This window comes from Mobula hypostoma, chromosome 8 (genome assembly GCF_963921235.1).
Source record: "Mobula hypostoma chromosome 8, sMobHyp1.1, whole genome shotgun sequence".
Lineage (NCBI taxonomy): Eukaryota > Metazoa > Chordata > Chondrichthyes > Myliobatiformes > Myliobatidae > Mobula > Mobula hypostoma.
Window position 1 is genome coordinate 130,526,230 of NC_086104.1, and position 25,305 is coordinate 130,551,534.

The window sequence follows — 25,305 nt, forward strand, 5'->3', positions numbered from 1 at the left end:
TTCTCCCTCCACCAGAGTTGCCTGCATATCCACCTCCCCTTTCTCCTATTCTACATGGCCCCTAATGGCTCAGTATAATGGATTCTCTGTTTGTGTATCTACCACACGACTTCCACCTACAACCAGTTATTCAACTGAATATATTTTTCATCTTATTCTGCTTCAAATCCCTGATGTGTATTTAAAACTAAATATCCATTATTTTAGGTAAAATGCTGTGATAAACGAGAGAGCTATAAACGGATTTGTAATGACTAGCTACATGTAAGATTTCTCTGAGATTGCTTTTCACTGATCCCTGTCACATGCTATATAAATTAGTATTTTCTGGCATTGTTTCTGTCTAGCACCATGAAATCTGCGGGATATCAGTATATAGTTGCTAAACTCCCACTGTTACATGTCCGTAATTTACATTTTAAGTGATTCAGCCAGATCGATTTAGGACCTAAGCACCCATATATCGTAGCTGCTTAAATGAATCAGTGTAAGTTCCTAATATGGAGAAAGTTTCCACTTCTGTCTCCCTCCCTTCAGGGTAATTATCCTAACTCTTCTTGCCTGTGATCCACCCAATCTCCTTGCAGTCACGTTTAAAATAACAAGCTCTTCTTTTAACAAGTGCTATACATGCCCTTACACTTCCTCCCTCACCACAATTCAGAGCCCCAAACAGTCCTTCCAGGTGAGGCAACACTTCACCTGTGAGAGGGCTGGGGAGATATACTGCGTCCGGTGCTCCCGATGTGGCCTTTTATATATTGGCGAGACCCAACGCAGACTGGGAGACCGCTTTGCTGAACACCTACGCTCTGTCCGCCAGAGAAAGCAGGATCTCCCAGTGGCCACACATTTTAATTCCACATCCCATTCCCATTCTGACATGTCTATCCACGGCCTCCTCTACTGTAAAGATGAAGCCACACTCAGGTTGGAGGAACAACATCTTATATTCCGTCTGGGTAGCCTCCAACCTGATGGCATGAACATCGACTTCTCTAACTTCCGCTAATGCCCCACCTCCCCCTCTTACCCCATCTGTTACTTATTTTTATACACACATTCTTTCTCTCACTCTCCTTTTTCTCCCTCTGTCCCTCTGAATATACCCCTTGCCCATCCTCTGGGTCCCCCCGCCCTTGTCTTTCTTCCTGGATCTCCTGTCCCATGATCCTCTCGTATCCCTTTTGCCTATCACCTGTCCAGCTCTTGGCTCCATCCCTCCCCCTCCTGTCTTCTCCTATCATTTTGGATCTCCCCCTCCCCCTCCAACTTTCAAATCTCTTACTAACTCTTCCTTCAGTTAGTCCTGACGAAGGGTCTTGGCCTGAAACGTCGACTGCACCTCTTCCTAGAGATGCTGCCTGGCCTGCTGCATTCACCAGCAACTTTTATGTGTGTTGCTTGAATTTCCAGCATCTGCAGAATTCCTGTTGTTTGAGCTCTTCTTTTTAATGTATTGACTTTTGAATTGATTCAAAAGATCCATATTCTTGTTTGTAGTCTCATTACACCACTAGAGATCCCCACTTGACTGTCCTCATGGATACAGGCCAGGTTTTTCTTTTATCTCTGCTGTGCCCCGTGTCTTACCTTTCTGCATTATTGCTCAGGAGGGACAAACTCAGACACAGTGGAAATGAAGGATCATAGCTGCTGAGGGGAGGAATGGATCAGATAGGGAGACTGATTGCAAAGAGGGTTCTTGACAGGAGACGGGCCAGATATCTGAGTGGGGTTCAAAAGCAGGCAGCACTCTTGGGTGGCAGGGTAGCATAGTAGTTAACGTAGCGGTATTACATTGCCAGTGATACGGGTTCAATTCTGCGACTGTTCTGGAAGGTGTTCATGCGTTCTTTCTGTAACCGTGTGGACTTCCTCCTGGTGCTCTGGTTTCCTCCCACATTTCAAAGAATTATGAGTTAGTAGGTTAATCACACACATGGGTGTAATTGGTTCATTGGGCTGTTAGCGCTTGCTACCGCCTGTACCTCTATATGAAAAGCTATCTACTGAATAGTAACATCGAACATAGAACAGTACTGGTCCTTCAGCCCACAATGTTGTGTCAACCCATTAATCTGATCACTGGAGATAGAATGAGGAAAGACCATAGGATCACCTTGGACCAATCATATTGTTGGCAATTATAGATTGAACAGACCAATCAAATGCCCAGAGAAGAAACAACAAAGTTCAATATATTCACCAAGGTTGATAGTTTATTTAGCAAAATTCATTTGCAAAGCATTTTTGCAATCTATCTTCACTGGGTATGAAACATGGTCTTCAGACAACTTAATATGTCGGTATAAAAATAAGATAATACAAAGTAATATTTTAGATTTACTAGGAAAAGAGAAATACAACCCATATCAAGTTTATGCCTGAGCATCTCTCAGGACAATGAAGATAAAGTAACCACACCCAAGTTATATTGTCCTGAACCAGGAGTGCCTCTAAAACCACTCACAAAATTAGTTTATATATTTCATTATGTATTCTGCACCTTATGTTGCTGGTACTATCATGCGGTTCTGATAACAGTGGTAAAAAAAAGTCTCTTTTAATTATATAGGGCAACAAAATTCAAAGAGAGCAAATTATAGAGTAGGAAATATACTTGTACAAATTGGCTAAGACCTTGCATTTGAAATCCAGCTTGTTAGATGAAGGCAGTTGTTGCACAGCAAGGAGCAAGTTGGGTAAAGAATAAAACAAGACCAAACATGCCAAAGTTGCACATCTTTAATCTTGAGTATTTCCACTTTTCCAGCCTTACAAAGGAAGAAGATTGATGGATGAGCATGATCTTGCGCACATTGGATGCACAATTCCCCATTTATCAAACTGAGTTTCCATGGACATAGGAGTTAAGAAAACAGGCGAGGTGCCAGAGGACTGGAATATAGCTGATGCGTGTCTTTATTTAAGGAGGGCACCAGGGAACCTTTCTTCAGAAAGCTATTGGAAGGGATTCTGAGAGACAGAATTTATTTGAATTCGGGAAGACCAGGACTGATCAGGAACAATCAGTTGGGCTTTGTGTGTGAGAAATCTTTCCTTATGAATCTGACTGAGCTGTTTGAAGAGGTGGCCAAGTGGAATAACATGGGCAGGGTGATAGACATTGGCTACGTGGACTTCAGCAAGGCCTCTGATGAGGTCGTGTACACGTAAGCTGGTCTGGATGGATCCCAGGTGAGCTAGCCTACTAAGATACTAAATAGGTTTGGTGCAAAGAGTCAGGGGGTGGTGGTGGAGAGGGGTTTCTCCGATTGGAGGCTTGTGACCACTGGTGTGCTGCAGGAATTGCCGCTGGGTCCACTGTTGCCATATCTATTAAGTTGGTGGCTTAGTGGACAACGAAGAAAGTTGTCAAAGGATGCAACAATGTAGAAAGTAGCAGATGGAATTTGTCAGACAAGTGCAAAGCAATGCATTTCCGGAAGGTTACCCAGGCTAGGATCTGCACAGTGAATGGCACGGCCCTGCAGAGCACAGTTGAACAGAGACTGAGGGGTACACACAATGACGATGATGTCTGGCATGCTTGCCTTCATTGATTGAGGCATTAAATACAAGAGTTGGTACATGGTGTTATGGCTAAACAAAACGTTGAAGAAGAAAGAAGAAGAAAGCCCTTAACTCAGAGTGGAGTCATTGGGACGCCATCATGACGGCGTTTTTTAGCAGGCTTTCTTATTTTTACAGCCGAGTTGCCAGCTCGACGCTCAACTCAGCGTGGATGGAAAGTGTGCAAGGGAGCCGGATGGATTCGAACTCAGGAGCCTTCGCTTCAAAGTTCGGCGCTGATGCCACTACACCACCAGCCGGCTAAACAAAACGTTGGCTAAGCCACATTGTGTGCACTTCCGGTTGCCGCGTTATAGGTGCGGTCAAGCTAGAGAGGACGCAGAAAATAGTCACAAGAGTGTTGCTTGGATTGAAGGACCTGAGTTATACTGAGAGCTTGGGTAGTATGTGATTGGACTACTACAATGCAAAGTCTCTTCCAAGGATGCCTACCCTGAAGAATTTAAATCAGCCTGATGAAGGGTCACGGCCCAAAATATCTTTCCATTGATGCTACCTGACCCACTGAGTTCCTCCAGCATGTGTTGCTTGGACAGCTTTTCCTGGAGCAAAGAAGGCTGAGAGGTAGCATGAAAGAGAGGCATATAAAATTGTGGGATACAAGTAAGGTAGGGCTGACTAAAAGTAGAGGGCATAGGTTTAGAGTGAGAGGGAAGAGGTTTAATAGGGACCTGAGGGGAAATATTTCACACAAAGAACAGTTGGCCTCTGGAATGAGCTGCCAGAGGAGGTGCTGCAGGCAGGGAACAGTCAGAAAATTTAAAGTCATCTGGGCAGATTCTTGAAAGAGCAGAACTCAGAGGGATACAGAATTAAAGCAGGCAAATAGGATTAGTATAGATAGGCACAACACGGTGGGCCAAAGTATCTGTATCTATGCTGTAGAACCCTATAGATCTATGACTCTATTACAATGAAGTACAAGCAAAACTAGAGGTTGGTTATGTATACAGGTAACAAGTGGGAGATCTGTATTAAAGATAATATTTATAATCCATTGGTGTTTGCTGAAAATATCAAATGCACTGTCAATTGTAATATTTAAAAAATCTCTATTGCATAACTAAACAGAGGCAACCTAGTCACTCTTGCTGTTGCTATCTTTTACAATAGCTATGGTAATAAGCATTTGTGCTGTATAGTAAGTGGCCATGACAATTGTGTTCTGAAATAGCACGGGAAAACACAGCAGGTTTATAGCCAATATCAGGTCCGATACCATAAAGAACCAGGCTCCTATTGCACCAAGCAGCTTCGCCAGGGACAGCTGGTGATGGAACAAGACCTCCGCGTTGGCTCGCCAGGCCATGACTCCAATCAGGCCGCAGTAGAGGGTGAGCAGCAGCAGGTCAAGTGCGGTGGAGCACCTGCCGAGAATGACCAAGGCCACAGCGACCACAGCAGCAACTAAACCTCCTGCTCGAAGATTCAGGGTCTCGAATCCAAAGGCCCACGTGTAGGTACAGTGGGCTAAAGCAAACATTGCCGCACCTGTAGATAAAAAGGGACCAAGTTAGTAACGGTGGCTCTCTTCTTGCTGATAACCAACTTAACTTAGTTGATCTTGAAGCATCCAGCCCATTTCCGTGACAGATGCAGTTTTCATTGACTTACTTGCTGGCTTAAACAGAAAAGAATAAAGCAAGGCAAAATGTAAGTTAATGTGGCCTGAAGGAAGGAAAAGGGAAGAGGCCCCAGTTCGCAATCAGTGTAATGTTTGGCTTGTTTCACTGCGTTGTCATAGACAGGGGGAGGAGTGGATGATACCCCAGAAGTATTCAGACTGCCTACTGCCTTTCACTGTGGGGACACACGTGGAAACGGTTGTTTGTATGAGGTACTGGATCTTCAAAGGACCTTTCTCTGGGCAGCCTGAGCAATGCTCTAGCCTGTGGGAAAAGTTACCCATGGGGAGCCAATCCAGATTTGTCACTATTCACACTTCCTTGTGATATGAATGGAGGGATTTTGGGTTAGTGCCATCTCTTAGCAATACTCCAGCAATCAGTCTCCTGCCCATGTCCCTGTAACTTGATCTCTTTTGCAGAATCACACTCTAAGCTGGTTCTTCCCGCACGCACATACACCGGTACCAAAATCCAGTTTCCATGAACCTATCAGCCAGCACATAGAGTCAAAGAAAAGTACAGCACAGAAAAAGGCACTTCAGTTCGTCTAGTCCATGCCAAACCATTTAAACTGCCTACTCCCGTCGATCTGCACCGGGACCGTAGCCCTCCATACCCCTACTATCTATGTACCTATCCAAACTTTTCTTAAAGGTTGGAATCGAGCTCTCGTGCTGGCAGCTCATTCCACATGCTCATGACCCTCTGAGTGAAGAAGTTTCCCCTCACGTTCCCCTTAAGCTTTTCACCTTTCACCCTTAACCCATGACCTCTGGTTGTAGTGCCACCCAACCTCAGTGGAAAAAGCCTGCTTTCATTTACCCTGTCAATACCCCTCATCATTTTGTATACCTCTATCAAATCTCCTCCCAATCTTCCATATTCAAAGGAATGAAGATTCAAAGATACAAAGAACATTTGTTGCATATACAACCTTGAGATTTGCTTGCTTACAGGCAGTTGCAAAGCAAGAAACCCAAAAAAACCCACTTAAAAAAAATAAAGACCAACCCCCAATGCACACAGAGAAAGAGAAAAAAAAACAAATCAAGCAAAGAATAGAAGCAAGCAACAACAACAACATTCCAAATGAAATGAGCCCTTAGATACAAATCCCCAGAGCAGCCTGGAGTAGGCCCAAAGATTCAGCATTCAGTCCGCCATATTAGCGGGGCAAATCGCTGCAAAGTTCACAGACAGGGAGCACAGCAGCCGGAGGCAGTATCATAGACTTAGCGTCGTGGAGAGAGAAGCTCCCAGACTATCTGTGCCAGCATTTAAATTGTCCGAACGGAGGATCATACTCACATTAGGATCCAAGCCCCACTGCACCGAATCGCTAGATTCCACTGCCAAAGAAGCCATTCTTGACCTCTCCAAGTTGGCCCAGCGCCCAGAGTGATCCAACCTCACCTGACTCTCAACACCGTGCCTTTCCAGTCTACCTGAGCTGGCGTTTAGATTGTCTAAACAGCAAATTGTACCTTGCATTCAGATCCAGGCCTAGAGCATGCTGCCCAACGATTCGCTTCAGGCCTAGATTTCACTGCCGAAGAAGCCATTCTCGACCTCTCCAAACTGGCTTGGCATTTAGAGCAATCCACCCTCGCACCTGGGTTAGCTGCATGGGCATTGGAATTCCTGTCTTGTCTTCTCCTCTCCAGATCGTTCACTCCAACCAACACGGATCCAACTCCAAGCGCGCCAGTTTTGCAGCGTACCAGCAGGGTACCTGCAAATTCATTGTGCCTTCGCTCACCTCTTCATTGTTTGCGGTGATAGGTTACCACAATTTACTTCAAAAAAATTTGTTATTAGTAATGTTTTTAATCAAATTCCTTTGCTTTCGAATGACCAGTAAGCTGTCACATGCCTTCTGTAGTAACATCTTAAACTAGAACCTGCTCAACCTTTCCTAATAACTCAGGTCCTCCAGTCCCGACAACATCCTTGTAATTTTCCTCTGTACTCTTTCAATCTTATTTACATCTTTCCCGAAGGTAGGTGACCAAAACTGCACACAGTACACCAAATTAGGCCTCATCAACACCTTATACAACTTCAACATAACTTCCCATCTCCTGTACTCAATACATTGATTTATGAAGGCCAGTGTGCCAAAAGCCTTCTTTACAACTATATCTACCTGTGATGCCACTTTCAACAAATTATAGACCTGCATTGACAGATCCCTTTGATCTACCGCACTCCTCAGTAACCTGCCATTCACTGAGTAAGACCTAACCTGGTTGGTCCTAATGAAGTGCAACACCTCACACTTGTCTGCATTGCATTCCATCTGCCATTTTTCAGACCATTTTTCCAGCTGATGCAGAGCTCGCTGCAAGATATGATAGCCCTTCTCGATGACCACTACACCCCCAATCTTGGTGTCATCTGCAAATCTGCTGACACACATTATCATCCAGATCATTGATATAGATGACAAACAACAATAGACCGGAACCGACCCCTGCGACACTCCACTAGTCACAGGCCTCCAGTCAGACAGGCAACCATCTATTACCTCTCTCTGGCTTCTCCCACAAAGCCGATTTCTAATCCAATTTATGACCTCATCTTGAACACCCAGTGACTGAACCTTCAGGGCACTGATCATGAGGATAGCCAGAGGCTTTTTCCCAGGGCCGAAACGGCTAACACAAGGGGGCATAGTTTTAAGGTGCTTGGAAGTAGGTACCGAGGGGATGTCAGGGGTGAATTTCTCATCCAGAGAGTGGTGGGTGCGTGGAATGCACTGCTGGAAGCGGTAGTGGAAGTGGACACAATATGGTCTTTTAAGAGCCTCTTAGAAAGGTACATGGAGCTTAGAAAAATAGAGGGCTCTACAGTAAGTTACATGGTCAGCAAAATATTGTGGGCTGAAGGCCCTGTAATGTGCTGTAAATTTCTATGTTCTATGTTCTTGACCAACCTCCCATGCGGGACCTCATCAAATAACTGGAGCGTCCATATAGACAACATCCACTGCCTTGTCTTCATCCACTCTGCTGGTAACTTCCTGAAAAAAACTCTGTAAGATTGTTAGACATGACTGACCACACTATCCTTAATCAGTCCATAGCTATCCATAATACATAATACATACACAAACCCTTATGTATCCGGTCTCTTCCAATAACTTTCCCACAACTGATGTCGGACTCACCAGCCTATAATTTCCTGGATTATGGTTAGAGCCTTTCTTAAACAGCGGAATAACATTGGGTATCCTCCAATACTCTGGTACCTCTCCTACCCTCGGGATGATTTAAATAACTCCTCTACGACCCTGGCAATTTCTGCACTTGCCTCCCACAGGGTTTGAGGGAACACCTTGTCGGGCCCTGGGGATTTATCCACCCTGATTTGCCTCTGGACAGCAAAAAACCTCCTCCTCTATAATCTGTGCAGGGTCCATGAAGTTGATGCCGTTTTGCCTCACTTCTATAGACTCTGTGTCCGTCACCTGAGTGTATACTGATGCAAAAAAGTTATTTAAGATCTCCCCCATCTATTTTGACTCCACACAAAGATTACCATTCTGATCTTCCAGAAGACCAATTTTGTCCCTTGCAATCCTTTTGCTCTTAACGTGTCTGTATAATCCCTTAGAATTTTCCTTCACCTTGTCTGCTAGAGCAACTTTATGCCTTCTTTTATCCCTCCTGATTTCCTTAAGTGTTCTCTTGCATTTTTTACACTCCACAAGGACCCTATTTGTTCCTATCTGCCTATAACTGCTATGCACCTCATTTTTTCCCTTAACCACGTCCTCAATATCAATTGAAACGAAGGTTCCCTACATTTGTTATCTTTACCCTTTATTCTGACAGGCACATACAAGCTTTGTACTCTCAAAATTTCACTTTTGAAGGCCCCCCCCCCGACTTGCCAGGTATACCTTTGCCAGAAAACAGCCTGTCCCAATCCACATTTGCCAGATCATTTCTGATACCATCAAAATTGGCCTTTCTCCAATTTAGAATCTCAACCTGCAGACCAGACCTATCTTTTTACATACTTACTTTAAAGCTAATGATGTTGTAGTCACTAGATACAGGGAGTTCCCTCACACAAATTTCTGTCACCTGCCCTGCCTTATTCCTTAATAGCAAAACAAGTATCGCACACTCTCTCGTTGGGACTTCTACGTACTGGTTAAGGAAACTTTTGGAACACATTTGACAAACTCTAACCCATCTAGTCCTTTGATAGTATGTCAATATGTGGAAAGTTAAAATCACCTCATGTTTCTTGCAACAGTCTGCGATCTCTCTACAAATTTGTTCCTCTGAATCCCTCACACTGTTGGGTGGTCTCTAATATAGCCCCATTACTTTTCTTATTTTTCAGTTCCAGCCATAATGCATCACTAGACGAGTTCTCCGGTGTGTCCTGATGGAGCACTGCTATGACATTTTCCCTGAGTAGTGACATCACCCCTCCTCCTGCCCTGTCACGTCTAAAACCATGGAACCCCGGAATACTGAGCTACCAGTCCTGACCCTCCTGAAACCAAGTCTCACTAATGGCTACAATATCACAATTCCAGGTGTTGATCCATGCCTTGAACTCAAATGCCTTTCCAACAATACTTCTTGCATTGAAATATACGCAGCTCAGGACCCTGGTTGCACCATGCTCAACCTTTTGATTCCCGACTTTGTCTGAGGTCTTACCAACACCTGTCTCCACAACCTCTCCCAGTAACTGTTCTGGCATTGTGGTTCCCCCAACCCACAACTCTAGTTTAAACCCCAGTATGCATCTTAGGGAAGTAGGAAGAAACCACAGCGTTTGAGGGAATCCCAGGCAGTCACAGGGAGAACGTGCAATCTCCACACTGTCAGAACTGGAGGTCATGACTGAATCTGGTGCCATAAATATTTGATGGGACACAACTCAAATAGAGTGGCATTGGTTCCAAGACAGAACATTATTCTATATTCTTCAGAGCTTTATTTTCAAATTGATTCCTGCTCCATGACAGATGGAGCTCATCCCGGAAAAGTGTGAAGTGATACACTTTGGAAGATCAAACTTGAAGGCAGAGTACAGAGTCAATGGCAGGATTCTTAGAAGAGTGGTGGAACAGAGTAATCTTGGTGTCTATGACCATAGATCTCCCAAAGTTGCTGCACAACCTGATAGTGTGTTGGCCTTCATAAGTCAGGGAGAGTGAGTTCAAAATCCATGAGGTAATATTGCAACTTTATAAAACTCCAGTTAGACCACAATTGGATTATTGTGTTCAATTCTGGTGGCCTCAATAGAGGAAGGATATGGAAGCTTTAGAAAGGGTGATTTGCCTGGATTAGAGAACATGTATATTGAGGGATGGCTGAGCAAGCTGGTGCTTTTCCTTCTGGAGCGAAGGACAATGAGAGGAACTCGAGATCTATAAAACGATAGAGGCATCAATAGAGTAGCCTGCCGGTACCTTTTTTTCCAGGGCAGAAATTGTGATAACAAAAGGGAATAATTTTAATGTGATTGAAGGGGATGTCAGAGGAAGTCTTTTTTTACATAGAGAGTAGTACATGCATGGAACACACTGCCTGGGATGGCAGAAACATTGGGATCATTTAAGACGAAAGAAAAATGAAGGGCTGTCTGGGAGGGGGGCATTAGATTGAACTTGGAGTAGGTTAAAAGGTCAGCACAACATCATAGCCGTGTTGTTTGTGTTCTGTGTTTATATCCTACTTTCAAGTGTAGCTGGAAGGATGGAGCAATCCCTCGACATGCAGCAAAATTTCCTGGTTAGCAGGGGTAGACACAAGCAGTTCATCACAAGCAAAGCCCACCCCACCATTGAATACACTTACACGGAGCAATGCCACAAGAAAGTAACATCGGACCCCCCCACCATCCAGGTCATTCCCTCTTCTGACTGCTACCATCCGGCAGGTTGAAGAACAGTTATCATCCTACAAGCATCAGGCTCCTGAACTGGTGTGGATAACTTCACTTGCTTCAACTCTGAACTGACTCCATGACCTACACACTCACTTTCAAGGACTCGTGTCCTCAGTATTATTTTTTATTTGCATAACTTGTCTTCCTTTGCATTTTGCTTTTTGTTTATGTTTTTTTTTTGAAAATTCTGTTGTATTTTTTCTTGTGAATGCCTGCAAGTAAATGAATCTCGTGTTAATAAATGGTAACAAATACAGTACTGTGCAAAAGTTTTAGGCACATATATGTAGCTACAGGTGCCTAAGACTTTTGCACAGTGCTGTATATGTTACGAAGGGTCTCGGCCTGAAACGTCGACTGCACCTCTTCCTAGAGATGCTGCCTGGCCTGCTGCGTTCACCAGCAACTTTTATGTGTGTTACCATTTATTACCATGAGATTCAGTACTGTATGTACTTTGATAATAAACTTACTTTCAACTTTTGCTCCCGATGTGAAGGCAAGTTGCCTGGGGTCCCAGGTCAAGTGTTGCCAATTAAGGACACACACGTATATACAACCACAATGTTACAATATTCACATTCCGTCCCCGGTCTGTGTGAGAATTTCAGAATATTACACTTACCTCCAATGAAAATCCAACGATTCTGCTCGACCAGAAGCAAGTCGCCCATTGTTGAAAAGAAGAGGCCCGCAAGTAGCTTCTGAACTCTGTGGTGATGATATATGAATTCTTTTCCGTAATTCAGAATAAGAACGCACAAACAGGTGATTGGCAAGACTTTGCTCAGTCCTTTCACCCAGAGAGGAATCGAAGAGTCCTGGCTGATGACTATGTAGATGCAGGCAGTTATGAAGAAAGGGACCAACATTCGCATCTCGTTGTTAATCTGCCAGCCAAGAAATCAGCAAATGACTAACTGCAATGTAATGCATTCTTCTCATAACACCACACAACCCCTAGAACCATTAACACTCATTTTAGTGCCTATTTGAAATCCTTGATGTTTCAAAATCAAGTACAAGCTTCCCCCGCTATCCAAAGGTAGAGCATTCCTATGAAACCATTCGTAAGCTGAAATGGCGTAAAGCGAAGAAGCAATTACCATTAATTTATATGGGAAAAATTTTTGAGCATTCCCAGACCCAAAAAATAACCTACCAAATAGCACATAAAACCTCAAATAACACTAACATATAGTAAAAGCAGGAATGATATGATAACTACACAGCTATATAAAGTAGAAATAATGTATGTACAGTGTAGTTTCACTTATCAGAATCAGGAAGATTGGGCCAAAACCAATTTGTAGAAAAAAATCGGCACGTACACGTATGCGCACACACCTGCCCGCGCAGGGCTTCATGGTCATGGTAGTCTTTCTCAGGGTAAACACAAGTTTAAAGCGAGCGTCTTTTTTCATAAAAGCAAAAATCCTCTTTCGGTTAGCGAAAACAGGTACTAATGTAAGTCTTTCGTAAGAGCGAAGTTGTATAAAGCGAACGTTCGGAAAGCAGAGAACACCTGTATATTTAGATAACATTGTTACCCCTGAAGCTGCCAAAAGCTTAATTTTCTGGGAAACCTGACACTTATTCTTGCATTTCACTTCTTTATTCTCTGAAATGTTTATTCACCCATCTCATTCCTTGTTATCAATAACACATAATATGCTAAAAAAAACTGATAAAATCACAGGTTTCCCTCTTTTGTCCCTAATTTACTACCTCTTACCCTAAATCTATAACCCCTAGTTTTGGATTCCACGAACCTGGAGAAAAGACTGTTACCATCTTACCTATGCTTCTCAGACTTTAAACCATGCTGTAAAACCACCTCTCATTCTCCTTTGTTCAGAGAATAAAGATCTAGCCTGGCTAACCTCTCCCTGTAACCCAGACCCTCTAATAACAATATCTATAGAACACTTATGATGTAGTTTAAAGAGCTTTACAATGGGATAAATGCACAAATATCAAAACATAAACATGAACATAAAAGACTTAAAGATGTTAGTTAAAAAGCAAGGTTAAATAAATAATTTTTGAGTTGGCCTAGAAGAGTCAACTGAGTCTGCATGCTTTATAGTTTTTCGGTGTTGAATTCCAGTTTAGGAGGATAGTTCAAAAAAAGGTGAATTGCCAATTATCTATTTAAATTTAGAAGACCTAAGAGCTTGAGCAGGAAAAAGATTCTGTTATGTACTCCGGTCCCAGACCATTGAGAGCTTGAAAGGCAAGTAAGAGAATTTTAAAATCAGTTCTAAAAGATACAGGAAGCCACTGCAAAGTAGCTACCACAGGAATGATAAATTCCCTCATCCTGGTTTTGATTAAAAGTCTATTAGCATTCTGAGTGAGTTGAAATTTGTCAATAGATTGCTTTGCAAGGCCAGTAAAAAGTGCATTGCAGTAATCTAGTCCATTTTATATAAAGGCGTGATTTAGTTTTTCAGCATCATTACATGACCGAAATGAACGTCCCTTTGCAATATTTCTCAAGTGTAGAAATGCTGCTCTAGTCACTTTCTTTATGAGGGATTTAAAAAGTCAAATCACCCAGACTAGTTACTTCTGATTTTATGAAGGGAGCCAAGCTCTTCAAGTTTATCAAGTTGACTCTAGTTCTGACAGCATCCTTACAATTTTTTTCTGCACTCTTACCAGTTTAACCATGTCTTACCTATAACAAGTAACCAAAACCGTACACAGTACTCCAGCGTTTGCAGAGAGGGAGATCACGCATTGAGTTAGGGGCAGTTCCCTGCGCGCCACTTTTAAAAAGTGAGCGAGCCCATCGCGACTTATTGAGCAAGTAGGAAATCATGCAATTCCTTGTGGGTCTTACACGCCAGTTTTAAAAAGCGAGCAGGACTGGTCGCTACTTGGAGACAGTTCCTCGTGAATTTTACGCACCAGTTTTAAAAAAGCAAGCGAGCCCATTACGACTTGTCTACGGAGCGGGAGATTACATGGGTCAGTAGTAAATTAGCAAGGACCAGTAAAAAGATGGGAGGTGTGAGCTGAGCGGCCATTGTGTGAGCGGACAGTGTTAGAGAGTTCAGGCTTTGGCTCAACAGACTTGGACCAGAACAGTCATAGGCTAGACTTAAAGTTTGAGAATTAATGGCACAACAAGGGTGGACAGGATGGTAGTTCAGGTTGGAGAATGCTCCTCCTATGAGATACGAGATTTCAGGCTACCTAAACGTAGTCAACAGGGAGATGACCTATCAGCACACAGCAACAACAGCCAGGCCAGTAGCACTGTGGGCAGGCCTTAGAACCAGCAGGGAAGGGTAAAGTCAGGCAGGACGACAGTGAGAGGAGATTCGATAGTTAGGGGTCGGACAGCAGATGATCTTGCAGTTAGATATTGGCAGGTATGACATTGTGGGCATCACTGAGTTGTGGCTGAAGGAAGATTATAGTTGGGAGCTTACTATCCTTGTATCAAAAGGACAGACAGGTAGGCAGAGAGAGCGGGGTGGCTCTGTTGGTAAAAAATGAAATCAAATCATTAGAAAAAGGAGACATAGGATCGGAAGATGGAGAACCCTTGTGGGTAGAGCTAAGAAACTGTAAGTGTAAAAAGACCCTGGTGGGAGCTATATACAGGCCTCCAAATAGTAGCCAGGATGAGGAATATAAATTACAACAGGAGGTAGAAAAGGCATGTAAAAAGGGCTAATGTTGTGATAGTCAAGGGGGATTTCAATATGCAGGTAGGTTGGGAAAATCAAGGGAAGATATAGAAGCTTCAGAGAGGGTGCAGAGGAGATTTACCAGAATGCTGCCTGGATTAGAGAACATGCCTTTTGCAGAAAGGTGAGTGAGCTAGGGTTTTTCTCTTTGGAGCGAAGGAGGGTGAGAAGTGACTTGATAGAGGTGTATATGATGACAAAACGCATAAACAAAGTGGACAGCCAATGTTTTTCCCAGGGCGGAAATGCTTAATACGAGAGGGAATAACTTTAAGGTGACTGGTAAGATGCACAGGGGAGATGTCAGAAGTAGTGTTTTTATACAGAGAGTGTGACACCCTGCCAGATGTGGTAGTAGAGGCAGATACATTAAAAAGATTTAAGAGACTCTTAGACTCTAGGAGACACAAGAATGAAAGAAAAATGGAGGGCTACATGGGAGGCAAGTGTTAGATTGATCTTGGAATAGATTAAAAGGCTGGCAGAACATTGTGGGCAGAAGGGCCTGTGTTGTATTGTTCTATGTTCTACTTTAAGGTAGCTGACCACCACCTTCTCAAGGGTAAACAAGGACATTCAGATCCTTAAAGTTAACATTAATGGTGGAAGTTCTCAGTAAATATCAAGGCTTGTCATGCGCAAACCCTCAACTTGTGACCCATTGCTGCTGTGGAGCTCAGGTTTGTGGCTACACACAGCCCAGGGCAGATCCTGGGAACACGGAGCCCCAGAAGATGGGCTCCCTTGGAGCCATCTCCCAAGAACTTGCTGTGGATCAAGGCGCAGGTCACATAGTACTTACAATCTAGCATTAGAAGACACTAGACACTAGAATACTACAGCACAGTACAGGCCCTTCGGCCCTCAATGTTGTGCCAACTCATATATTCCTTAAAAAAAGTACTAAACCCACACTACCCTGTAACACTCTATTTTCCTTTCATCCATGTGCCTATCCAAGAGGCTCTTAAATACCCCTAATGTTTTAGCCTCCACCACCATCCCTGGCAAGGCATTCCAGGCACCCACAACCCTCTGTGTAAAAAACTTACCCCCGATGTCTCCTCTAAACTTCCCTCCCTTAACTTTGTACATATGCTCTCTGGTGTTTGCTATTCGTGCCCTGGGAAACAGGTACTGGCTATCCACCCTATCTATGCCTCTCAAAATCTTGTAGACCTCTATCAAGACCCCTCTCATACTTCTACATGGCAAAGAGAAAAGTCCCAGCTCTGCTAGCCTTGCCTCTTAAGACTTGTTTTCCAATCCAGGCAACATCCTGGTAAATCTCCTCTGCACCCCCTCCATAGCTTCCACATCCTTCTTATAATGAGGAGACCAGAACTGAACACAATACCCTAAGTGTGGTCTCCCAGAGATTTGTAGAGTTGCAACATGACCTCTCTACTCTTGAACTCAATCCCCCCAATTAATGAAGCCTAGCATCCCACAGGTCTTCTTAACTATCCTATCAAGCTGTGCAGCGACCTTGCGGGATGTATGGATTTTGAACCTCAAGGTCCCTCTGTTCATCCACACTCGACCATTAACCCTGTACTCAGCCTTCTGGTTTGTCCTTCCAAACTGCATCACCTCATACTTAGCCTGATGTGAAGAGTACAGGAGGAGATTTAATGCTTTTACAATGCAGCAAACAGCACCCCCCCACAATGTTCTCTTAAAGCAAGGGGATCACAATTTTGTGATTTTGATGTGACTTCCAATCAGGAATTAGCACAATGCACAGCAGATGAACGTGTCACAAGTCCAATTAGTAAGCACTTGGCCTCACTGCCAATAATTCTGTGGCCAAGGGGAATGTCTGAACTCAAAAATTCCATTCTAAATATTATTTATATATATATATATACACACCTTGGCTTATACGTATATAGATCACCTACATAGGCACAACATGAAACAGAACGTTATAGGTGCATGCCATGCCAACACTCTGCACCAAATTACTAACGCATATAAATATATTTGATGAATAAAGTTGATCCTTGATCCTTGATCTGATGGATTGCAGTGCACAAATGCTATGCTCATTATGTAACGCAAGAGATTTTAAAATCCTTGCTCACCTCAGGTGAGGTGCCAGATGACTGGAAGACAGCAGGGCTAAGGGAGGATAATACAGGCCAGTGAGTCCGACAGCAGTGGTTGGGAATTTCATGGAAAAAGTGCCGAGCAACAGGATTAATGTGTGTTGTTTTGTGACTAGAAGCCTGGGCCCAGAGAGAGACCGTGGGGTTCAGTGCCAGGACCCTTACTCCTCATTACATACACCGGTGATTTGAATATGATTTGATATTCTCCAGTGCGTTCAACACCATCCGCCCTGCTCTGCTGGGGCAGAAGCTGACAGCGATGCAGGTGGATGCTTCCTTGGTGTCATGGATTCTTGATTACCTGACTGGCAGACCACAGTACATGTGCTTGCAACACTGTGTGTCCGACAGAGTGATCAGCAGCACTGGGGCTCCACAGGGGACTGTCTTGTCTCCCTTTCTCTTCACCATTTACACCTCAGACTTCAACTACTGCACAGAGTCTTGTCATCTTCAGAAGTTTTCGGATGACTCTGCCATAGTTGGATGCATCAGCAAGGGAGATGAGGCTGAGTACAGGGCTACGGTGGGAAACTTTGTCACATGATGTGAGCAGAATTATCTGCAGCTTAATGTGAAAAAGACCAAGGAGCTGGTGGTAGACCTGAGGAGAGCTAAGGTACCGGTGACCCCTATTTCCATCCAGGGGGTCAGTGTGGACATGGTGGGGGATTACAAATACCTGGGGATACAAATTGACAATAAACTGGACTGGTCAAAGAACACTGAGGCTGTCTACAAGAAGGGTCAGAGCCGTCTCTATTTCCTGAGGAGACTGAGGTCCTTTAACATCTGCCGGATGATGCTGAGGATGTTCTACGAGCCTGTGGTGGCCAGTGCTATCATGTTTGCTGTTGTGTGCTGGGGCAGCAGGCTGAGGGTAGCAGACACCAACAGAATCAACAAACTCATTCGTAAGGCCAGTGATGTTGTGGGGATGGAACTGGACTCTCTGACGGTGGTGTCTGAAAAGAGGATGCTGTATAAATTGCATGCCATCTTGGACAATGTCTCCCATCCACTACATAATGTACTGGGTGGGCACAGGAGTACATTCAGCCAGAGACTCATTCCACCGAGATGCAACATTGAGCGTCATAGGAAGTCATTCCTGCCTGTGGCCATCAAACTTTACAACTCCTCCCTTGGAGGGTCAGACACCCTGAGCCAATAGGCTGGTCCTGGACTTATTTCATAATTTACTGGCATAATTTACATATTACTATTTAACTATTTATGGTTCTATTTGTTCAAGAGTCTGATGGATGAGGTGTAGTAACTGTTCCTGAACCTGGTAGTGCAAGTCCTGAGGCTCCTGTAGCTTCTACCTGATGGCAGCAGTGAGAAAAGAGCATGCTTCAGGTGGTGAGCATCTTTGATGATGGATGCTGCTTTCTCTACGGTAACGTTTCATGTAGATGTGCTCAATGGTTGGGAGAGCTTTGCCCTTGATGTACTGGGCTGGATCCACTACCTTTTGTAGGATTTTCCACCCAAAGGTATTGGTGTTCCCATACCAGGCCATAATGCAGTCAGTCAGCACACTGTCCACCATGTATCTATCGAAGTTTGCCATTGTTTTTGATGACATGCTGAATCTCCACAGACTCCTGAGGCACTGACGTGCTTTCTTTGCAATTATATTTATATGATGGGCCCAGGACAGATCCTCCGAGATGGTAACACCCATGAATTTGAAGATACCGACCTTCTCCACCTCTGTTCCTCCAATGATTAATTATTGACATTGAGTGAGATGTTGTTGTTGTTACACCACTCAGCCAAATTTTCAACCTCCCTCCTGCATCATCCTCCTCCCTGATGTTAGTAATGAGAAGACGGCATGTCCCGATAGTGGACATCATTCTTAATGATGGATCCTGCCTTCTTGGGGCATCACCTTTTGAAGATGTGCCGGATGGCGGAGAGGCTTGTGCTCATGATGGAATGGCTGAGTATACAACCCTCTGCAGCCTCTTTTGATCAGTTGTTCAGATTAACAGAGGAATGGCAGATGAAAAGTGCAAAGTCATGCACCTTCAGCGTGACTAGTAAGGGTATTGCTTGCACAACGGATGGTAGGACCCGTGGGAGTATTGAGGAACAAAAGGACCTTGTTATACAAGTCGCAAACACGAGGAAATCTGCATAGAGATGCTGCCTGGCCTGCTGCGTTCACCAGCAACTTTTATGTGTGTTGCTTGAATTTCCAGCATCTGCAGAATTCCTGTCGTTTACATATAAAAGTTGCTGGTGAATGCAGCAGGCCAGGCAACATCTATAGGAAGAGGTAAAGTCTATTGTTCTCGAAAAGTGGCAGCATAGTTAGACAAGTTGGTGAAGACAATATTAGGGATACTTGTCACTATTACCTGGACCTTAGAATAAGTGAGCGAGAAGATTTACATAGAACACAGAACAGTATGGCAGGGTACCTGCCCTTCAGCCCGTGCTGGTGTGCTGAACTTTAACCTATTCCAAGATCAATCTAATGCTTCCTTCCAAGATTTTTCTTTCATTTTTCTTTCATCCATGTGCCTATCTGAGTCTCTTATTGTATCTGTCTCTACCACCACCCCTGCTAGTACATTCCATGCACCCATCACTCTGTGTAAAAATCCAACTCTGATATTCACCCTAAAATTTTCTCCAGTCCCATTAAAATTATGTCCCCTCATATTAGGTCCTTTCATTCTGGGGAAAAAGACGCTGGCTGTCCACTCTATCTATGCCCCTTATCATCTTATACACCTCTCATCCTCCTTCGCTCCAAAGAGAAAAGCCTTCGTTCACTCAGCCTATCCTCATAAGACATGCTCTGTAGTCTAGGCAGCATCCTGGTAAACCTCCTCTGCACCCTCTCTAAAGCTTCCTCATCCTTCCTATAATAAGGCAACCAGAATTCAACACAATACTCCAAGTGGACTAACCAGGTTTATAGAGCTGCAACACTACCTCACAGCTTTTGAACGCAGCCTCCAGACTAATGAAGGCTAACACACTACACGCCTTCCTTAGCACCCTATCAACTTGCATGACAACTTTGACAGATCTATGGACATGCACCACAGATTTCTCTGTTCATCCGCACTGTGGAGAATTCTGCCATTAACCCTGTACTCTGCCTTCAAGTTTGATCTTCAAGAGTGTGTGATTTCACCACACTTATCTGGGGATGGAAGTCTATCTGCCACTTCTCAGCCTAGCTCTGCATCCTATCAATATCCCGTCGTAACCTGTGGCTAACTTGTACTCTATCCACAACACCACCAACCTTAGTGTCATCTGCAAACCTACTAAGCCACCTTCCCACTTCCTGAACCAAGGCATTTATTTTTTTAAAAAGTCACACAGTAAGAGGTCCCAGAATCGATCCCTGCACAACTCCAGTGGACTCTGATGTCCAGGCAGAATATGTTCCATCTACTACTACCCCTTGCCTTCTGTGGACTTTATGCATCCAAATTTCCCTGGATCTCATGCCTTCTGACTTTCTGATTGAGCCTCCCGTGTCAAACACCTTACTAAAATCTATATACACTACACCCACTGCTCTACCTTTATCAATTTCTTTTATCACTTCCTCAAAGAATCCTGACCCGGATCTGGGCCGTACCTTCCAAATATCTGGACCTGCCTCTTGAGTTTTTTGCCCTACCTTACTTTCCATTTTTTATTTTCTATTTATGATTTATAATTTAAATTTTTAATATTTACTATCGATTTGTACTCCAGGGAGCAGGAAGCGCAGAATCAAATATCGCTATGATGATTGTACGTTCTAGTATCAATCATTTGGCAACAATAGAGTATATGTAGAGTATATACGTAAGAATTCAGTCATTGTAAGGCATGGTCTGGCCCTCACAAATCCATGCTGACCATCACTAATAAGACTATGCTTCTCCAAATGCTTGTAAATCCTGTCTCGAAGAATCCTCTCCAATAGTTCGTCTACCGTTGATGTCAGACTAACTGGTCAATAATTCCCAGGATTGTGCCTATTACCCTTCTTGAATAAAGGAATAACATTTGTTACCCTTCATTAATCTGGTAATACTCCTGTGGCCAGTGAGGTCACAAGGATCATCGCCAAAGGTGCAGCAATCTCTTCCCTCACTTCCCACAGTAACCTGGGGTATATCCCCTCGGGCCCCACTGATTTATCTTTCCTAATGTTCCATCTTTCTTTTTCTAAATGTCAACATGTTCCAGCACATTAGCCCATTCTGTGTCGAAGTCCCTCTCACTGGCAAATACTGAAGCAAAGTATTCATTACTGACCCCACCTACTGTACCTCCTCTGGCCCCAGGCACTTTCCCTCATTCATCCCTGACTGATCCTACCATCACTCCAGTCACCCTCACGTTCTTCACGTACAAGACTAACGTAAGACTTTGTTAACCATCGGTTAGACCACAAATGGAGTACCAGGCACAGCTCTGAACACTGGGAGATCGGAAGGACACTAACTGTATTGGAGAGGCTGCAGAGTACACGAACCAGAACATTAGCAGGGATGGAGTGTTTCAGTTATGAGCAGAGACTGCAGAGGCTGGATTTGGAGTGGAGGAGGTCGGGGGAAGACCTGATAGAGGTATACAGCATTCTGAGAGACATTGGTAGGGCAGACATTATCCAGAGCTAGAGAACACAGGTTTAGAAAAAGAGAAAAGGGTTTGATAGGGTTTCTGAGGAATGTATTGAACTTGGGAACTTGGGAAGGTAGGGAAAAGTCTTCTCACTACATTTAAGAGAAATCTAGATGAACATTTGAATCGACAAGGCATTGAAACTACTGATCTAGAGCTGGTAACTGAAATTAATATAGACAGGTACCTCACTATCTGAAGTCTGAAGAGCCTGCTTCTGTGCTATTTGTCTCTATGACTCTACAATTCCGGTCACCGCGTTACAGGAAGGACATCGAGGCTTTGGAAAGGGTGCAGAAGAGTTTGTCAGGATCCTGCCTGGATTAGAGGGCGTGTGCTAAAACGAGAGGGCGGACAAACTTGGGTTACTTTCTCTGGAGTGGTGGAGGCTGAGAGGGAGATCTGACAGAAGGTTATAAAATTCAGAATCAGAATCAGGTCTAATATCACCGGTATATGCTGTGAAATTTGTTCACTTTGCAGTAGCTTTACAATGCAATACATGATAATATAGAAAAAAAAGGCAATTACAGTAAGTTTATATGTATATCAAATAGTTAAGTGAGTAGTGCAAAAACAGAGGTAGTGTTCAACAGTTCAATGTCCATTTAGGAATTGGATGGCAGAGGGGAAGAAGCTGTTCCTGAATCGCTGAGTGTGTGTCTTCAGGCTTCAGTACCTCCTTCCTGATGGTAACAGTGAGAAGAGGGCACCTTTTTAAGGCACCGCTCCTTGTACACGTCTTCGATACTATGGAGGCTAGTGCCTGTGATGGAACAGACTAATTTTACAACTCTCTGCAGCAGCCCCCCCCCACCCGCCAGAGCGGACAGTGAGGCAGTCAGTCAGAATGTTCTCCACGTACATCTGTGGAGATTTTCGAGTGTTTTAGGCGAAGTACCAAATCTCCTCAAACTCCTAATGAAATATAGCCGCTGTCTATGCCTTCTTTATAGCAGCATCGATATGTGGTGGGTGCCTGGAGTGGTGTTAGAGAGACAGATACATTAGGGACTTCTAAATAGGCACATGGACGTGAGGGAAATGGAGGGATATGGACATGGTGTAGGCATAAGGGATTAGCTTAGCTGGCTCTTTGATTACCAGTTTATTTGGTTCGGCACAACACTGTGGGCTGAACAGCTTGTTCCTGTGCTGTACCATTCTATGTTCTAAAAATTATTTTGAATTTTGATATGTTCCACTCCCACGTCAATCGCTGCACAGCACTTCATTCATGTGGGTTGCTAATGAGAAAGGAAAACAAAGTGTAACTCCAGATCAGGAGTTCTTCATCTTTTCTCTGTCATAGACCCCTTTGTCAGTCTGGTCAAGTCTTTGGACTCTTTCTCAGAATAATCTATTTAAATATATAAAATAAAATCCATAGGATTACAAAGGAAACCAGTTATATTGAAATAGAGTTAACAAAATCTATTTTTAAAATCTAATTTGTGCTATATGTGTTTTATTAATGCTTTAAATAACAGGACTACACATTTCAAATATAGACAAGTTAAAATTAAATTTTTATTTGTAAGAGTCATTTCGGCGTGAAGGCTGTTGTCGAATAAGAACTTTAAACTGCGAGGTGGTCTTTGACAAAGCAACACGCAGGTCATGTTGGGCATCCAACTGCGGGGCTGTCTGCCCGGTAAATCACCAACTTAGTCGCACAAGCATCTGCAGACAGAAAGACTGCGATCACGTTTGATCTAGCACCTGGTTCTGTAACAATCGTAATTTCGAAGTCGTGGTGATATTTTGAGATATTTGTAACAACTGTAATGCGATAATGAAAACACTGCTAATACTACTGAGGTCTGTTGCCAACATTCATAAATAAAGGAAATGCTAAATTTCATTTGAAGCTTGGTGAAAATAAAGATGTACATTTTTTTTCCTCATCCAAGTTCCGAAACCCCCCGGAATCCGTGGACCCCAGGTTAAGAACCCCTGCTCCAAAAGGGCAGAACTCACGATACATATTTGCAAATACACAGGAGAACAGAAACAATGAATTCGCTAGCGTTCGTAATCAGTGAACTGAAAGAAAATTAATTCACAACTTGGCATCTGCCTACCAACAGTGATCCCATTCTGAGGGTGGATGATTATGCTGCTTGCTGCTGTTAGATTCCAATTTCTTTAGAAGCTGCACCGTTCAGGTCGCTTTTCCTCTCTCTGCTCTGCTTACCCAGAACATGGTGTGGTTGATATATATTTCGAGGAAAACAGTTTTAACATGCTTACTCAAATTAACCAATCCAATCACAAAAGAAACACCGAAACTGACAAAACTTGTTCCACCAGCTGACATTGAAAAGGGAGATCGATCGCCTCAGGCGAATGAACGAACGGGGGGAGCAACGAATCACGTGACCGAGTCTAGTCAGCTGCGATCGGGATGCCGCAGAGAGTGACGGTGGCCTGTAGAGGACAGACGCCATAACCTGCTCTCAGGTACTGTGCATTGCATATTCGGGAAAGTTTCCAATACAAACAAAAACTCTGGCTGTTTCCTGAATACTTTAAGAAGATAAGCTGTGGTTTGAATTCAGCGTGACTAGTTTACTGTTCCAACTCCAGTAAGAGGTGTTTATAGCACGCATAATCTCATGTGATATCTGTTAATGCTTATTATTCAGTCAAACACTTGACCTTTGCTGCCAAGAAGAACAAGATCATTCGGTGCCCGGGAACACCACTACACGGCATAAGGAATAGGAGAGTGAGGCCACTCAGCCCATCGAGTCTGGCTTATTTTCCTTCTGAATCCAATTCTCTCCCCGCTTTCCCCATAACGTTTGATGCCCTGAGTAATTCAGTACTTATCAACCTCTGCTTTGCGGATGAGACAAGGATAGGCGGAGGGGCAAGTAGTGCTGAGAAAACAGGGAATCTGCAGAAACGCTAAGACCGGTTAGGAGAATGAGCAACGAAAAGTGGCAAATGGAATACAGCGTCGGGATACAGTGTGTGGGGTTGTATCTGTGACCGTTTCACCAGTCCGTTCTGTGCTTTGCAGAGACTCTAGAGAAGTTCTTCCTACCCCCCCCCCCGATAGAACACGAAGCAAAACATGTTTTCCAGCACAGCATGTTACTTGTCAACTTCGGTGGGGAACGAGACATCCGTCTCTGAGAGTGTCCCTGACGAGGGAAAACACGCACAGTGTCGTTAGTCAAACACTGGGGTGGGTTGGTAGTGTATCATTACCACAGGACCAACAATCCAGGATCAACTCCCGCCACCCTCTGCAAGGATTTTATCCGTGCTCCCCGTGACCGTGTGGATTCTTCCGGGTGCTCCGGTTTCCTCCCGCATTCCAAAGGCGCACGGGTTAGGGTTTGTGAGTTGTGGGGCTGCCCCTCCCGCCCTTCAGTCTTCACCCCGCTGAGGATCGGCACTGGCGCACCTCACGGGTGTGCGCTTCGCCCACTGCCCTACCCATGACCGTGTGGCTGGGCACGGCTCAAATGCCACCGGTAAATGTGCCGACATTGTTGGCAGAATCTCAGATGGTAGCGAGAGCGCGTACAGGAGCGAGATATACCACCAGGTCGGCATTGATTTGCCACCTCATCAATCGTAGTACAACATAGAAACTGGGCCCTTCAGCCCATCAAGTCCTCCTTGCCCTTTTACACCCGCCCAATTCTATGCTCCCACATTCGCTTCAACTTC

General features: G+C 44.0%; 1 protein-coding gene across 1 annotated transcript; it reads right to left on the minus strand.

The window, feature by feature from the left end:
• Positions 1-2,212: 2,212 nt before the first annotated feature.
• LOC134350962 (lysoplasmalogenase TMEM86A-like) lies at positions 2,213-23,987 on the minus strand. Its single transcript, XM_063056837.1, has 3 exons — positions 23,703-23,987; positions 11,773-12,037; positions 2,213-5,088 (listed from the first exon to the last, which is right to left on the minus strand). The coding sequence occupies exons 1-3, from the start codon at positions 23,715-23,717 to the stop codon at positions 4,676-4,678; spliced, it is 693 nt and encodes a 230-aa protein (XP_062912907.1). The 5' UTR covers positions 23,718-23,987; the 3' UTR covers positions 2,213-4,675.
• Positions 23,988-25,305: the final 1,318 nt, after the last annotated feature.